At 36.0% G+C, this 19,200-nt stretch overlaps 1 protein-coding gene across 2 annotated transcripts in view; it reads right to left on the bottom strand.

Annotated features, from left to right (window-relative positions):
• The window catches only part of EFL1 (elongation factor like GTPase 1), a 54,331-nt gene that overhangs the window by 21,561 nt on the left and 13,570 nt on the right, over positions 1-19,200 (bottom strand). For both annotated transcript variants that reach the window (XM_015872991.3, XM_015872992.3), the window contains exons 13-15: positions 17,171-17,322; positions 16,321-16,499; positions 14,474-14,609 (exon numbers count right to left, since the gene is read on the bottom strand). In XM_015872991.3, the coding sequence (XP_015728477.2) occupies positions 14,474-14,609; positions 16,321-16,499; positions 17,171-17,322 (467 nt within the window). The remainder of the gene's footprint in view (positions 1-14,473; positions 14,610-16,320; positions 16,500-17,170; positions 17,323-19,200) is intronic.

Genomic DNA, 19,200 nt, shown 5'->3' on the forward strand with positions numbered 1-19,200 from the left:
CAGTAACTGCATGATTTCAGCTGCTCTCAGTACTTCATAATCTTTTTACATAAGAAGTTAATTCAACACTTTCTTTTGTATTTCATTTCCTCGTTCCCTGTTTTTCTAAAGCGGAATTCCTAATGGTCACCATTATCCAACAGATGTTAGAAGCCTTCCTACTAGTTTCTTCTTAAATTACAAAGAAGTCTACCTAAAAATTCTACCTAAATGCTAGAGATTACCAAACAGAAACCTCCAGTTGAGTTCCTCAGTACAAGGGAGTTAAGTTGTAATTTCTCTGTAGAACTTTTCTTGTAGGATCACTACAATATGAGGGTAAATTGAGTGTTAACTTTCTGATCAGATGAAAGCAAACCCACATTATAAAGAAATTAATTCCCCAGTAGACACAATTACATGATAGAATGTTAAATGCATTAAGCAACTTTCGGTGCAAGAAACACCTCAATGATTTACTACTGACTCACTGAGCAGTAACAAAAGATGCCATAGCAAAGCATTGAGTTCTTCCAGAAAAAAAATTAATATAATAGTTTATGGAACAAATCTTTACATCTGCTTTTATAACACAACACAAGGAAAGCAACAGTGTGACCTGAAACACAATCCACCAAGATTTCCCATTGCAAGATTACAGTTGCAAAGAGGATTGGAAACATATATAATTAGTAAACAACTATCATTTATCTTGTGCTAAGTTTCTTTAGAAAATACACTATATAGTTGATTATATATTTGAACTGCATGATAACATACAACAGTTCCAAACCACTGATTGAGCTGACAATTGTAATTAGGATATTTCCTACACTTCTCTCAGGCTAAAATAAAAACATTCTAAAATAAATGATAAAATAAATCAGAAAAAGAATCACACACAACCCTTTATATTGAACAGTAAAACATTACAAATGATGAGACGGATGCAGAGCAGGCCCACCTGCACCCAGCAGAGTCTGGAATTTCAATGATAAAGTACAAATTGACCTTAAAGTAAACAGAACTAAACAAAATGCACTTCACTTTTATGAACTCAATTTCTGCTTTTACAAATACATACAGCCAGAATGAAACATTCATTTCCTTAAGTTGCTCAATGAGACAAATAAATAGAGAAATCAAAGTATTTCAGATAACAACAGTTTTGTTATGCTACACTTTGGCAAGTCATAATAACTTCTGGAGCTCAGGAGTAAAGGAAATGATGTTGTTTCTTTATATATTGATAGTTTAACTTAACTTTAGGATAGAAACTTAAAAAATAAAAATAAAAAATCCATGCTTTTATCTGTAACTTTGCTGCATTTCTCTTTGCTTACAATGAAAACAATGCCCTTTTACTTGCTGGCTTCTGGCTTCACCAGAAATAAAAATGAAGCAAAAAAAAAAATCTTTAGCCCAATTTAAGTTACTTGAATCTTTTAATCATAAACCACCCTTGATAAAGACACTGAACAGCGTGACTTCATAAAAGTCTGAGTTGCTCTACTCAGGAGAACAGATGTTTTGCCCAAGTTTCTAATTCCTCTACATATAGTAGCTCAACTTCATGTGATGTGAAAGCAGGAATACCAAACAACAATAAATATGTGGACAGATTGTTGTACAGTGTGACAACACAGGCTCTGGAACTAACTTCAGTTACCCTGTTCATCAAATTAATACTTCCACTAACGCATATGGAAAGCATTTAGCACCATACAAAAAGTCTTCAAGGGTCTCTGAAACATCAACCAAGTTGTACATTCATAATTACTTTGAATAAATGATTTTAATTTGACTTGACAGCAACCCATCTGAATTTACTTAATTTCTTTTTAATGACTACCAGAACTTTAGGTGCAGTTCAATACAGATGTCATCCCAAACACATAGAATTTAAGAAGGTTGTTTCAACAGATTTACTTTGATAACCCAGAAACCTTTTTTAAATATTGATTTGATGTGTTTTTAATTAGCAGTAATAAACGTGTTTTAGTAAATAAACGCATGACATTGCATATTGTACTGGAAAACAGAGCAGCTCAACTCATATAGAGCATCTACGTAAAGGAAAAAACTTTGCCCAGCCATTCTCTAAGGAAAAAGAATAGCTTCCAGAAAACAGAGCATCAATTAAGCCCTCTGAAGCACAAACACAGTTCTGTGGACATGAGAAATGGGTTACAAGTGTCACTTTGAACATTTCTAGAAAGCTTTCCTGCTTTGTCATGCAGATAAACATACACAGTCGTGTCATAGAATCAGAATAGAACCATAGAATAGGTTGGAAAAGACCTAAAAGATTATCCAGTCCAACCATTCACCTATTACCAATAGCTCCCACTAAACCACGTCCCTCAGCACAATACCCAATTGTTCCTTCAACACCCCCATGGTTGGTGACTTCACCACCTCCTTGAGCAAGGGAGGTCTTCATCAGTGTCCTCATGATGTCCACTGGTGTAGTGGTGGAAGAAATTCAAATAAAACATAATAATAATAAAAAAACTCTTTAATTTGTAACTCCAAAACTCCAGCTATAATGCTGATATCTGCCTAGCAGAAAACTGAAAAAAATGGGGCTAATTACTCTTCATAATACCAGCTAGTACATGATTAAAATCTGGTACTATATTTACCCATGGAAAAAAAAAGGTCAAGAAAAATGAAGTATTTGGTAGGGTTTTTTTTTTGTTTGTTTGTTTGGTTGGGCTTGATATCAATACTTAAAATTAAGTCTGCAAAAGGAACATATACTAAACGATACGAAGTACCAGAAGAACAAGAAAAGTCTATTCTGCAGAAGCTCCCCAGCAAAGACACAGCTGATATTGGTTATATTCTGGAAATAAATGAAAAATCAAAATATTTTATATAGTAGACATCTGATTCATTCTGATTTATTCTAAAGTCAGTTGAGTTATAGCATAGTCTAAAACCAAACTGACCCTTAAGAGAAAACGCCATTTTATTTGTTATTCAGTAGTAACAACGCATCCTGAAAACAGGCAGACTTCATGCATATATTGTTTTCTTACACTGTAGATTCCAAGATGTAAGATGTTACCAGATGTTACCTCCCAAAATCAATTATAAATTGTGTTAAAATTAATGAGGCCTTCAGGCACTGATCTTGTAAAAAATTCACTGTAATCTGTAGACATCCTGGAGGTTGTGGACTGTGGGTCTAGCAAAGGCAACATGAACATATTGGTACAACTTCTGCACTACACAGACAAGGTGCATGGGGAATTTACAAACTACGACATCTAATTAATTATTACTTCTACTTCAAACAAATTCTAAAATCCAGCACAGAACTGATTTTTTAATGCACCTCATGCAATAAAAAAGAATCTGATGTATTTATCATTCAGTACATTCAGTAAATGGAAAGATATGACATCACAACTAGAAGCAGAAGACCAATTACCAAACATGTTTAATAGCCTATGGGAAATGTTCTATCAAATCACTGACTATTTATCCTGTTAACTTGTAAGACATGCAAGTAACTAAGTAAATTAAGTTTTCTGAGACCTAACCCAATGCCTGATTTTCTCCATTACAGGCAATCCCCCCCTACACCCTGCTACATTTGACTATAAATGATTTCTGCTTGCTTATTTTGTTGCCTTGGGAAATATGGCTTGAAGTGTTCCAAAGTACCATGAATAATGGATCATTTCAGTCTTCATTATACAGAAGCTGATGTTTTATTTTAATTACAATAATTTTCAAGATGATAAAGGATAATAGAAAATTTGTCTTGAAGCTAAAAGAAACCTTTAAATATCTGATCTGTACTTACATGAAAAAAACATTTTGGGGAATATTTAATTAGAATAAAGATTTTAACAAAAGAAGGTACCTTTCCAGTGCCTTGGATAACAACTATTCGACACAATGAGCATACAAATAGATGGCATGAGATGGAGTGTCTTTGATACACTTGTTATATTAGCAACTTTCTAAGTTGATGATAGCAAGTTATTGATAACTAATTTTAGTTTAATAGTAAAATTAGTTTGGAAATAAGATGAGATGCATTTAGATACAAAAGAACAAAAAGGAAGTTATTGCTGCAAAACAGCCCATGACTGGGACATAAATACTTACATTGAAAGGAGATGTGCTCCAAACACCATCTCATAACATACATAACGTAGCCAGAGCAGCGTCAAAATTTTTAGTGAACAGTAAAGGTGGGATGCCATAAAGTTAATTAAAAATACACAAATTAATCATTAACATTGCCACCTCCCCCCTTCCAATATCTCATTACTTCATTGACTGTATTACTATTGAAATTCATAGTCCATATAACTCCAGCTTCCTAATATATTCACTTTTATTAACTTTAAGTTGAGAGAAAATGGGGAAAATATACAGAAGAGATTATTTCTAAGATATGAGAATTCTTAATGACAGTGCAGAAGACCACATAATTGAATGGAGTTTTAAAATGCTCCTCTATTTCAAAATGGAGAAATTAAATAGAACTAATCTTGCTTGTTAATGTTGCTTATAAAAGCCTCGCTACCAAGGCTTAATTTTACTTACATCCCACCAGTCTACATGCAATGATAAAATCCAGTGTTCTCCTCAACTGTTAAAGGCATGAGCAGAAGAAAGAGGTTCTGGGAAGGGAGCTTGGAACTTTAACATCTCCACATCTAAAAAACCTTTCATGTTTGATTTCCTTTTCATAAGTAATAACGTCAGTCACTGAGTGCCTCATTTGCATTAGCAGATAAAAGTGGAAGAGACCCAACTCCAAAAGGCAGAGTCTAAGAATGTCATTTCACATACAGCTAAGATGACTAACAGCTGCCATCAGAAAAGCATCTTGGCCCCCATGTCTGACTTCCCTTAGCACCAGCATTTGGCAGACACTCTCTAAGCCAATTCTAAACACACAGAATAAAACAAACCTAATAAAAAGGCAAATGTGCCCCCTCATCCAATCCTCACTCACTCAGGTAACAAAGCATGATTTTTAGTAGATAATGCTTCTGTCATGCTGCCCAAGGAAATGTACGTCAACACATGAGTGACAGTGAGACCCTTAAAGCCTTATGAAACCTAATAGAAACAGAGGTTTAACAGCACATTATAAAACAGCTTAAGAGCCTTTTTCTTCCACCCATTAATGTAGTACATGGAGCTAAGTACTTATCAAAGAATCATAGCATCATTAAGGTTGGAAAAGACCGCTAAGATCACCCAGTTCAACCATCAACCCAGTGCACCATGCAAGTTACTCTCTTCAGTTGAGGATCACTGTTTCCAACACAGTATGTCATACATCATGATGGGATTATACATACAGAAGAATCTGTTGAACATGGTACATGTTTTTAGTCTCTCTTCCAAAGAAAATGCAACTCCTGTAATCACATATTCTCCCTTTAATGACTTTTAAACATGTTGTCAACTTCCACTAAGTTTAACCATGACTGAGAGGAGAGGGCTCAGATGTTATTAAGATTCCACAAGTTATGTAAGAATCAACAGCTAACTACCGAAGGGAGACCAAAATCAGTAAGCTTACACACATAAAAAAGAGCAGGCAAAGCACAATGATTACATACCCTGCTTGGAAGCAGATGCTGGTGAGCAGCATCCACATCCTGGCTGCTCCTCTGGGATATGCACAACTGTAGCATGGGAGCAGCTTAGAAGGAAGCTGAGCTCTTTAAGGACAGCAGTCCTCAGGAAAATCTAGGCTTTGTTAAGGTCACTGCTCAGAGAGCTTGCTTCTTGAACATGCCACAAAACAACTACTCTTTTGCAGAAAAGCCCTGAAAGCCAAAACCACCAGGACTTCATACATTTTAGATCCTGTTTTGCACGCATCTCAAGATAGAGCACTTTGCATCAATGAATCATGTAGGCTGTCACTGGAACTCATCAGATGTGCTTCCATCTTCCTTGTCCTCAACAGCTCCAGCAACTAGAGAACAGGGAACCAGTTTGACTGCCACTGCTGATATTTTGAAGACAATAACTGATGTAACCAGAATTACCAGCAGGTTCACATTTCCATTTAGATTAATGGGTTCACAGTCACGCAACACACAATGGTTAACCAAAAACCCAAAAAGTATGGTTTGCATAGAACAGTATTTGTACAATTTTTATCATATGACACTACCAAAATCAAGGCTTTAGCCAAATACTTGTTCCCTAATAACATATTTCAGAAGTACAATTAGTCACTGAAATCAGAGTTTGCAGTGATTATAACTTAGCCAAGAAAGCCTGAAATGATATGCAGAAATAAACTGACTTATTCTCAGTGCATTAACTTAATCATACATCTAATTACACATTCTGAGTGTGGGTTCTCTTTTTTCCCCCAAAAGTACACTGCCTTGGTTCTGGCTAGCCTGCACTGAAGCTCTGTGTGTTTACACCAATACCATGCTTCAAATTCATTCAGATGACAGAAAGCTCTCAGCTCTTTAAGGAAAAGCTCTTCTAGGTCTCAGCTTGGGTCCTTATCTTCATTACTATTTTTTCCTAATGAAATCTTACAGTTTTCATGTAGACAAACTCAGAACTAAAGATGGCAATACAAAACATTCACTATCAAATTAAATGAATTACCTGCCAAGTATGTATGCCTTAAGAAAGGCTGCCAAACACAAAGCCCTGCTAGAGTCTATGCCAATTATCTTTAAATGAGTGGCCTGACTTTTGCTCAAGTACGTAGCACACCTCACTGAAGGAAATCATATAGTAGGGAACAAGAAGAGTTAGAAAAGAATCAAGTTTCTTATAGTCTTATACGATGCAGAAAATTACTTACATTTATTTCTATGCCAATGCCAAAATTTCAATACGCTGTCAAGACACTTTTGTTTTAAGATACAGACAGTATCTTAAGACAAAAACTCAAAAGCAGCAATCTCTTAAACATTACTCTTGGCTACTGTAAGTGCAATAAAACAATTTTTTTATAAGCAAATTCTTAGAAATGTCATTTCTAAGGCCCATAAGTTGCACAAGAAGTCTCCTCTATGCTTACTGTTCTCAGGTCATGCAGTTTTGATGATGAAATTAGAATAGCTATTACCAGATAAGCAAAAACAGCACTGAAAGTCACACAGCTCAGCTTGCAACCTCTGCAGACTAATATCTGTAGTAAATATAATCTTTTACAGTTATTTACTGAATGATAAACAGTGATTACACAACCTAAACTTTTAGTCTCAACTACCCAGAGCTGCCCCTTTAGCACTTGCTAAGCAGTGCTCTACAGTTTGACATCAGTTGATACTCCTAAATATAGCTCTGCCTTAACTCCCCCCCCACAGTTCACAAGCCAGACAAAGCCAACTTTATGACTCAGACCCTGATATAGGCCAAACAAGCCTCGCAACACTTCTGCAATTTAACACAAAGCATGAAACAACATCAAAATCTCAGAAAATATTTAGAAAATAACTCCCTAAAACAGCCTTTATTAACAGTCTCTTGACTTGTAACCCTCCCATTTTTTGGAACAGATGATTTCCATTTTCCATGCGCAGTGGGGCTGTGTGCAGAATTGATTCCAAATTGGTCTTCTTCACTCACACTCCCATGCCCTCACTGTAACCCCCTCCTGCTTCTCCCAACTCCTTGAAGAAATTCTGGTAGCAGCAGACAATGGAAGCAAAAGAAATATACAAAGTAATGAAAGACTTTTGTGGCTAGCTCAACTGCAGAAGTAGAGGCATTTCACAACCACAGATGGTATTTATTGCAAGAATGCTGTATGCTATGAGCACTGGGTCTATTACACAATAAGATAAACACTTTTTCACATGTGGGTAGGAAGGCACATACACTGCTTCTTACTCCGTTACACAGGAGGCCCGACTAAGATCAGGAAGTGTTCTAAGCAAGACTGTAAAACGTATTCAAATAAATTGCCCTCATGGATTAGTGGTTTATATTGCATAAACAATGCTGGCTGGGAAAGGGGCTTTTGAATTTGCTTAGGATGTCACCTAACTACAACATTCTCAGAAGCAAAAATATTTAGTATCATTAATATGATTATCGAGGTAGGCTGGTTGAGTTATTTCAGAACGTGTTGGGAAAAGCACATTGTCCTAATTGAGACTGCAAAAAATAAAGCAACAGCACTGCAAACGAGCGCTGGCAGGAGCTAAACTACATTAGGAACCAACATCCACACACATTTCAAATCACTCTATGATTATCAAAACTTGCTGTTCAATTCCAAACTCTGGTAGATGCTTGGGCCAAAAGACACCTATGAAACACCAATCCTGTTGAATTTCTGTATACTAAGGGACAGCAAGTATATGCTGTGATGGAGATCTACATTCTTGAGCTACTTTTGCAGTGAAGCCAAAAAGCTCAACTTATCTGAGAAAAAAATGAGTTTCATCTGACCAGAAGAGCTGCAGTAACAGGCAGCTGAAAGTATGCGTTTTCCAAACATCCCTATTTGAATTTGAATTGCTATACATGGATTTACATGTATTTTCAAATGTATTTGGATAGATCCACCGACATCAGTGTCACAATACCACAGAAATATTTCTATACAGAAATAGTGGTTTTTTAAAAATCATCACACTGAAAAACACTTCAGTGTCATTAATTGACTACAACAACTCAATTCCTATATAATATATGTCTATATAATATCTATATAATATATGTAAGAGTGGTTAATTGTTTGAGCTCAGTGCACTAAAACTGCCGTGCTTAAATCAGTGGCAGTGAAGAAAGTTTTTCTGTCTTAAGCATATGTGAGGCTAATGGGTTTTTTTCTGGACTGGTTTTCCACCCATTAGTGCTCTGTGGAAGTCTGGAGTCAGAAATACTTAGAGAGACAATAGCTCCCCAACAGCCATTGAAACGCTCTGTTTGTATATGTGAGTAATAAATTTCAAACCTGACTCAAGAGTCACACACATCCATCAGGACAGCAGAACTGTTAATACTATGGCAACCAAATCACACAGCACAACTTCAATTTCATATACATTACTTTGAATACTACTTGCATGATATGATCTCAAACCGACATTTAGCTGTTCAAAACGTTGGAGCAATCTCTGATTTGACTACCTTAAGTTATCCCCTGTTTTAAGCCTGTAATTAGAGTGATTATCCTGTACCTATTCCTGAAATTAGATTATTTGCTCACAGTTTGTATTTTAGAAAACCCACAGCCACATTAAACAAAGGAAATATTCTTCTAAAAGAGCTTTTGGAAGTTTAAGTTCCCAGCACACTATTTGTACAAAGGGGATTCTCCAGTAAACTTAATTCAGCAGTAGGAAATCAATCCTAGTGCTGCTTTGTACAGAGAGATAAAAATAATTTAGTTACACTGCTTATATATAGATCCTTATTAAACCAGGTCATTTACACCTCCACTGAAAACTCAACCTTAAACACGAATTCCCCAAACAGTGCACACTTGTCGCATCTCTTGGCCATTTACTTTGGTGCCCTGCTGTTCATTCCTGAACTGGTGTTTCCCACTTCAGCATGCAGCACATCATAGCAGCACTCATAGGCTGGATAGTCTTAGATATGGAGCTCCAACAGCTTGGAGTGCAAAACCAAAGTTACTTTGATTCATATATCACAGATTCTTATTTATGAGCAGATACAAACATCTCTTTAGACAATTTTCTACCAGGAAAGTGAGATACATCCTCTTAGACCTACGTTTGTAAGGAAGGAGAAAGCACACAGGTGTATCATAAGCAGCTGACCAAGCTACTGATGCTCTCGACATTTAAAGCCAATACTACTTAGTTAGAAAACATGTAAATAAAGAAATCAACAGCACAATAACATAACCCATATAATTTGTGTAAGTAGGCTGTGTTACTTTTCAGGCTCTTCACATGAAACCTTAAGAACTCACCCAAAATCAGCTGTGATCTCAATGCGTTGGACAAATTCCCTCATACAGCATTATGGATGTGAGCTCAGGCAACGGCCTTGGAACTTCACCTTAAGACTTCTATCATCATTTTACACTGGTGGAAGTAAATACTTCAATATTGCTGTTCCCATACAGCACTGGAAAAAGTACAAGGTACATTACCCAAACAACTGTTTTCCTTTATGAAACTGAACGTATTGATGTATAAATAGAGGGAGAGACTGAAAACAATGCATCAGTGCTGACTAATGAAAGTATAAAGTACTGGGGAAAATCACTATCCTTGCATATTAATTTAAGAAGACATGAAAAAAAAAAAAAAAAATCACACCCAACCAAGTCCTCACATAGAAGACTTGGAAATTTTGGAGATAAGCAAGTAAGTATCAGGGATCTAAACCCACAACCAGTTAGATATTGAAAGGCTGAGTAATGTCTGCCTGGAGGCAATGACTATACAAGTCAATTCTCCACTCTTACACAAGAAGTTGTCTCCTGAATTCTGATCCAGGCTACATTCAGCAACATATATTCGTGTAATAATAAGCATCTAATAAATCTGAAGCCCCAGGCAAAAAAAAAAAAAAAAAAAGTAAAATAAAAAACCCCACTTCTTTCTGAAACAAAGAGGAGTGATACACAGAGCTGACTGCCTGCACCTCAACCCTCTATGCAGCCTATTTCTGGATCTTTTCTACTCAGCAGCTCCAAAGCACGTGCCTGCTGCTGTGCTGTGTGTGAACTTCTTCAGGCAGCAACGGAATGAAATCGCCTTGATTCTTCTGTGTCCTGCTGCTGCTCACAGGCACACAAGTAGCAACAACAAACACCAACAAGTCCAGGCAGTTTTCCTCCTGGTTTGGGAAACCCCAAGCATCAACAGTACCCGTCTGCATACAAACCTTAAGCAATGAGGAATGCAAGCCTCAGATTTGGAAGATTAATCTAGAAATTAATTTTCTTTTACATGAAAGCTCAGCTTTTGCAGATGATGATAGCTAAGAATTGCTTAAAAACTGGTAAGTATGCTTGGCTGCATTATCTCCTTTCCTCGTGATACAGGATTTCAAATAACACTCAAAAACCTAATTATTTGAAAATTTTGACATGGCAATCTGGTGTGGTCAAGAGCAAATTTAAAGGCATTTTTGGCCAGAGAAACAGAATGTGATTTCATGATAAATTACCCCAATGCAGCTCAGTTTTTAAATATGACAAGAAAACGTGCATACCAGTGGAGAGACTAAACACATTTTTAAGATCTCATAATAACCCCTGAAAATTTGAGCAGAGAACATTCCAGAAGCACTACAGAATTCAGAAGTGGTTTTCTTCAGAATTACTACACATGTGATTTCCTTTTATAGTCTTAAGAAGCTACACTCAGAAAAACAGAAAAAATGAAGCTACTGAAAAAGCCACTGAAAATCTTCAATAGAAACTCAAAAACAACCATAACTTTAGGCTTTATAAGGAAATTATTAACCATACATGCTATTCCTTCCCAAAAGGCTTCAGCTACATTAACAAAGACACAGATGTCAGTGTTACAGCTCTGACCTCAGATTTGTCTTATTTTTTCCTCTCCATTAATCTATGTATGCCCTAGTGATACACTGATATTGGTTCTAAAACAAGATAATTAATCACTACTACTGCAATCCAGTTTGTGAAGTCAAATCCCATGAATGCACAGATATACAGCAATTAGCAAAACAAACTTATCAGCAAAATACACTTCCAATATCACCAGATGCTCGTGCATTAGCTGTGTGCCATGCCATGTTACACTGCCCAACAAGTATGGGTACGTTCCTCAGCCTGCCTGTAACAACACCACAGAGAGCAGGAACTGCAGGACAAAGTCCACTACAGCAAAGACAGTGCTAAATGGTTGTAGTATCCAGCACTGGAAATGGCCAAATTACAGATCAACTACTGCACTCTGAAAGAAGCAATTTAAACACACTCAATTTTTCAATTATTTATAAAAATTCCCACTGGAAGAAATTCAGTATAGATACAACAAAGCCAGGTAAACACAATGGTTCACAGACATAAAACACCGTTCAATAATAAAATCTTTTCATTTAAATATCTTTTCCAGATTAATGCTAGATTACAAGGCAGCAGTTAAAAATGAAGTTTTTATTTTATTGAGGTTGTAAGATGGCAGTTAGCGATTCAATCTGTGAGCATTCCAAAAGCCGAGACAAAGGTTTGAGTTTTCTTTGTTTCATTCACTATTTTCTGCTCATTTCAGGAACATTCTTGAGAAAGACTGCCCTCCTGTGTTCGCTGATGGGTGCTGAGATGAGACCGCCCATTCAGCTGGGATCACTTGGGTTTGGTCTTTGTTTTTTTGTTGTTTTTTTTCCCCCCTGAATAATCGCATTACTGATTCAGAGATTGAAATTAGCCCACCAAATGTTTGCACAGAAATAATGGGCTGGTGCAACAGCAGTGCTGTTCCTAGGGCTTTCACATAAGATGGTAATGCTTGCTAGTTGGCATCAGTCCTGGAAAGCCATTCTGGGCCTTTAAAATGGCACCGCTGCTCACAGCTGCTTTTTGCTCTTAACAGAGGCTGCTTATTAAAAGCTCCTAAATTGTTCGATGAAGCCCTCAAGGAATAAAATGCTTGTTAGACACCCTGTAATGAGGTTAGTTGCACTACTTCATAGCAGCTCCTCACATTGACTGCAGCTGTACAATGCCTATCTTTAGTAATCCAGAAGTATCAATCCCTAATTACCTGGTTACCACGTTATACAGCTTAAATTCCAAGAATCCTTCAGTTGATTGATAAATAATTAAAAATTGAAAGAACATTGTATGGGGAAGCAAGCATTTTAGAAATGGAAAAAAAACAAACAAACAACACCCTAAGGTACCCACAGTCATTCATATGAGAAATGAGTTCATTGAGAGCTGACATCAGGAATGACTTCTACTGCTGCTTTTAACAACACCATTTGATCTATTAAAGAAAAAAAATGCTCCTAATTTGAACTCTTGACTCACATGGCTAACTGCATTTCAGAACACCAGGAAGTCATCCAGCCTCTTAGGAGCACTACACCAAAGCACACTGTTGAAGACAGCAGAAAACTTCCAGCAGTATTCAAACACACAGAGCACTGAAGGGGAAATCCAATTTCCATACATTAGCAAACATAAGACTATTGCTGTGGAACTTGTGGAAAGGGAGCTGTATACACCTCAAGGTTTTAGAAGCACGTTATTTGGAGCCCATGTACACACAAACATGCATATACAACATGCTTTGAGATACATTTTTGTTCATTGGAAACTTCACGAACTTTCAATTATTAAAGCAAAAATCTACCAGCTAAAAATAAATGAAACAACAACAAAAAAAAACCCCATCATAACACTGACACAGATTTTAGAACAATAATTCATATATGCACGTATATATATAAATATCTCCATGTATAAAACCATGCTTCAAAAGTACTGCCACCAGTATTTTCTACTAACATGCTCCTTTGTTTTCACATCAGTATTTGCTTAAATCACTCAGAAACCTTATATTGATGTTTCCAACTTCTGCATTACCGCATGTTTGTATGTTTCTGTTTATGGAAAAGTAACATATCATGGAGAAGTAGTTTTGAGCAGTAGAGACCACTCACTTTTTAGTAGGGTTAACTGCTTATAGTTCTTGAACTTTGGCCCAACTCAACATGAAAGATGTCACACAGTTTTCAGGGTATATTCTTTTCGATGTGATGCAACTGTAGGAGTACTTACTATCTGACAAGTAGACAGATGAATCTATCAACATCATTAGTATTAGTTGGTATTAAGCGCTTAAATATGTTATTCCTTCCAACACTTTTGAATAATACAGCAATACCTTCACTGTAGCATGCTGAAAATATATACATTAAACAATCTTATATTTTGGTGTAGTTTGATATTTAAAAAAAGACAGATGAAAGGCAAAACCAGCAATGAATGTAATCAATGCTCCAGATCAGAACTGTTCAAAAATCTGTCACAAAAGGGCATAGCTCAGTGATTGCAATGACTTATTCAAAAACATGTGCATGAAAAATGTTCCAAATCTGCCATAGCCGTAACAGAAATAATTTTTAGCGCCATAGTTTGAGCAGGCCCATTAACAGAACTACAATTATCCACGTCAGTAGAAACGCCATACTACAGAGCTTCCACTGTTGCAAAAAAAATTTATTTATAATCCTCTCAATGTACAGACTATTAGATCTTTCTGCTGCCTTTGGCAATTCCTGGCAGTGATGCTTACCTGGCAATACTTCAACCTGAAGATAACGGTAAATAAAGCTATTGTAATCCCTGGTTGTCCATTACTCACGCATTTTTCCCTATCTCACAATTAAAAGTTCATAGAAAACAAAACAATTTGAGTGTCTTCACTTTTTTGCACACGCGACAATTAAAATTACTCAAATTTATCTATCTTTCCTTTAATCGCAATAAAACAAACTTCAATGCATTTTGTATTATCTAAGCATTCAGACTCTAAGAAATTAAATTGTATTGAAGTCTTACCTAGAACATTTCCTGCAGGTACTTCTTCAAGCTCTTCAAGTTCTCTTCCCATCAGCAAGTATAGATTCTCCAAAGTACAGCAAGACATATGAGGTACTAATGGCAGATCATCTGTAGCAGAACACTGGGATGACAGCTACAAAAAACAAAAATACCAATACTGGATTTATCACCTACTGACACGAACCTCGTCTTGAAAGCCTCCTTGGGCCTCAAAACAAAGAAATACATTTTAAAATGTATTTTCATTTCAAAAGTCAGACTTGTATACTTAGTTGTTTCCCTTACAAGTAGCAAGTTCACAAGCGAACAGTACCTGGAAAATAAAACAATGTGCTTGCTTTGTTGCTGCTTAAGTGCACACTACTTGTCTCTCGCTGTTAATCGTCATTAACAGAACAAATGTTTTAAGGTAATTTTAAGTAATTAACTTCATGATTGCAATCTCAACATATTTAACACCACTTTTTTCTTTTTTTAAACACCACCAAAATCAGCTGAATATGCAAAACCAAAATATATCACCATAGTAACAGACTCCAAACCTTTCAAACAAGATAAATGTTTTTACTGATTAGCAGTTATCCTGAGAAGAAAACTTTCTCTAGCAGGTTAGAATATACTTCAGTAAGAATCTCTTATTGGACTGGACAAGTTTTATGCTTTGCTTTAAAATCTGGAAACCAATTTTATTCAAACAACATAAAATTCATATTAAATAGAAAAATAAAAGGCAGTTTCATCCAGATGCAATGCTAGCAAACTCCATTTTTGAAGAAGTGCTTCTGCTTTGGAGGTACTTAGATTTACTTTTATTGTCTAAGACATTTCAAAGACACTAAGCAAAATTAAATCCAATGTGAGCTGGAATCAGCCATACCTAAAAGGCTTCACCTTCACCAGGTCTGAAATAGTTACTTTTAGTAACACATTGAAAGTGAAATCTCCAAGCAGATTTTTGAGGCATCACCTTCACATTCTATGATGAAAGTAAGATTGTAAGCACACGTGTTATTTACTAAAGTATTTCATCACCTTAAGCAATTAAGCTACATGTATGCTTTCTTAAAACACCAAATAATCAAATGTGGAGACTAATCAGGCAAAGTAGGAAAAAGAATACTGAAGAATCAAAGTGGAATACGCTTCATATCTGTAAGATAATGACTAACAGCTTCCAGCCTCTCAATAGTTCAGCTGGTCTTAGTACACGCTGTTATTTAGGCTGTGTTCAAATCTTTATATAACTCCTCTGCCCAAGGATGTGCAGCCACTACAATAGTAATTATTCTCATTGCAAACCTCTGGGTTCAGCATACAGCTGAAAGTCAAAGAATAAGTTTTGAAGCATTCTGTATGCTTACAAGTGTGCTCAAACCTTTTGTGTCTGTCCGTGTTTTCATTGGGAAAAAAAAAAAATAAATAAATCAACATAAGGTTTTAAATCAAATTATCTTGAATCTAATTAAAAACAGATTATACCTGTAGACATTTAAATGACACGCCTTTACAGGACAGCAGAAAGTATAATATCCTTTATTAGGCACAGATAGGCTGTAATGCTTCGGATTAAGGATTATATATCTATTCCTCCTAAAGAAAACATACACAGGCTTGAGACCTTCAGCCAAAAAGTAACAATAAAGAAAGTCCATACCTTCTTCACAACAGCGACTTCATTGCTAGAGTAAAATAAACAATAACTTCTATTAACTACTTCCCTAAATTACACTGATTCTTCTTCAAATTTCTAATTTGAGCTTCTTTTGGAGTGAGCAACACATTAAAAGTTGCCAGTATTTCAAAAGAATGCCAAGTTATGGTAACGTTTCACCGTCACCTCTTACCTTATGCAAAGACTCAGCAGGATCATATTTGGGTCCCAAAACAAAGATCTTTTGCCCTCTTCGTACCACACCACTGAACACTCTAGCAAAAGCAATGAAAGACTCCTTGTTGTCTGCTTCCTGTTTTGCTGCCTTTGAGGTCACGAGGTCCATTTGATCAGTAAGCTGTTGCTCTTCACCTAATCAAAGTTACAAAAAAATATTTCAAGTATAAAGGCAGCTTCTGTCTCATCAGCTCAAGAAAATAAAAAAAATAAAATAAATCAGTTACATACTGTGGTATTACATCTGATGACACACTGAAAGACAGAAAGAATCCTCCACTGTAACTCATAGTCCAGCCCTATTTATCAATCATTGCTTCTGCACCAATTTATTTTTAATCACTTTCTTCAAAAATACAACACTCAATCTCATAAAAACTTTGAGGAATTATAAGTTGCATTGGTACAAAGTACGCTAGCAACAAGTCTGTAATGCAAATCTAATAGCAGCAATCCAAGTAAGTCTGACACTATCCACATGGACAAAAACCATTCTGTGTTCCTACTTAAAGTGAAAAACTATTTTTTTCTGCAGAGCATCCCCTTAAGGCATCATCTACCCTCAAGTGACTCCAAGTACTGAAACTATGCACAATCACAGGCTTATAAACAGGTACCTTTGACACTACTACAGCATTTATAAACCACCAACTTTGACAGTAACTCCCTCCTCACTCTTCATTTAGTACCATCTACTTGAACTGTTTAGACATCACTGTAGACTGTAAATAATCAACCATCTGACAACACCCAGAAGCTTCTATTTCATTTACCATAAGAAAAACAGGTACCAGATCATTATATACCTTTCTTATCACCAGTGTTTCCAGACCCTTCAGATGAATTTTCACTTGTGGGCTTTTCAGGAACCTCCTTTCCTTGACTTGCTGCCACTTTTTCTGCATGCCTCTGTTTTGCAAGTTCGCGTCGTTGAGCTATTTCTTCTTGGGTTAAAGGCCTAAAATTGCATTTTAAAATATTAGCATTTGGAGACACACTTTACTTTAAAATAAATTAAATCACACTAATTATGCTTTCATTTTAAATTACTTTTAATTTTTTTTTTTTCCTTTTTCTTTTTTTAACTATTCTTGGCTGGTTTTACAGCAGGTGTTAAAATGCAAGAAGAAGACTTGGCCTGCTACAATATCCTTCCCATAAAGCGACCTGTCCATAAAAGACAAGAGCCCTGACTGAAGCAACAACAAGGAAAAGAATTTGAATATTCCAATGTCATTTCCTTCTGCTTGCTGGTAAACTCTATTTCAAAATAAAGGGCTTTAACACACAATTTACTACAAGTAAGTAAACAACAAAATAAACAAACAGAAAAAATACTAATATTTAAGACAGGCATTTTCACACTTCCTTAAGGCAGTATAAAAAGACTTGCTTTTAAATACAACACTTCCCAAGCAATTTAAGCCGCAAAGTAGATACACATCCATAAAGTCTAAAGCGCTGCCTGAAGTTGTGTCCTTGACTTCTGAATCTGGCCCTAAGTGAGGATCTGTGAGATGAGATTTTCCACAAATGAAGCTCAAGGAAGTTCATTTCAAACACTGGACGTTTGTCAATTCCAGACCCTCCTCTGCTTCTATTCCCATCATAAGAAAGCTACACACATTCTTAAATATAAGAAATTCTGTTTAGAAAAGATCCTCCATTCCTTGTGGAAACATAGTGTCAGGTGCCAACACCAAAATCATTTTAATTATTGTGGCTTAAAAGATTGGGGGGGAGGGGGGGGATTGTTATGCAGGTTTTTTCTTTTTCCATTGGAATTAGAATGTTTTCAATTTATTTTTTACCACTGTGAGCAATGGAAATATATACTGCTTTCCAGCAGTAATAAACTTATTTCCAAAATAAAAACAAATGTATTTTTTCCCATTATGTAAGTGTTTGTAACAGACTTCCAACCTGAAATGAGACACAAGAATCCTATCACACACGTGCACTTGTAAAGCACAAGCAGACCAACAAATCACAACACTTTCAGTGTGCCATATTAGTTTTAGATTGTTTAGTAGCTGTGGACAAGTCACTGGGTCTCTTTAATTTTTACATTGTGAAGTGTAAACTATACTCCTTCTCTACAACAAAACAGTTCAAGATTTGCTGAACTCTCTTAGCTGCAAAAGAGCCCTGTTTCTTCACCAAACAACACATAAATACCATCTTTAATGAATGAATGAATCACATTCACATATTAAATCAACCATCCCACATGGCAAAGACAGAAACAACCCATCACTTAAGGGTCAAAGTTTTTGTATATAGACAGTAAGGACACTGGTTGGACATTTACTCTGCCCCTAACTGGATTAATTAGAAAGCCATGGATAGATGATGTGGCTGAGACCAACTCAGTCTCAATACATCTTTTATATCACCATATGTATGTCTTCTGTATTTCATACATTCTGTAGGAAACTATTTAAAAGAAAAAAAGTTTTATAGAACACTTCACTATGCCAAAATGCTTTTTAGAGTTTGAGAAAAATCACTTTGAACAGTTACTGTAATTAAACAGCACCAAATCTGAGTAAACTCAAAGACCACAAGAACTACCTTTGAATTGAAAATATCTCTAAAAATTATCTAATAAACACCCCCTAATCCACCAAGGGTAAATTGCTGGAATTTGAAACAATTTCACAACTTGGAACCTGGAACAGACAAATTACATGCCATGGGAAAGGCAAATGTGACAAAACTGCACCCATAAACTTCCCAGAACGTTATTATTACTCATTTAAATAATCTCTTATACAGTCATTGTGACAGAATCAAGAATCTGCATCTCTGAAATTTCAGACAATGTGTTCAATTT

Source organism: Coturnix japonica, chromosome 14 (assembly GCF_054131305.1).
Source record: "Coturnix japonica strain WE chromosome 14, WE-NBRP24, whole genome shotgun sequence".
Taxonomy (NCBI): domain Eukaryota; kingdom Metazoa; phylum Chordata; class Aves; order Galliformes; family Phasianidae; genus Coturnix; species Coturnix japonica.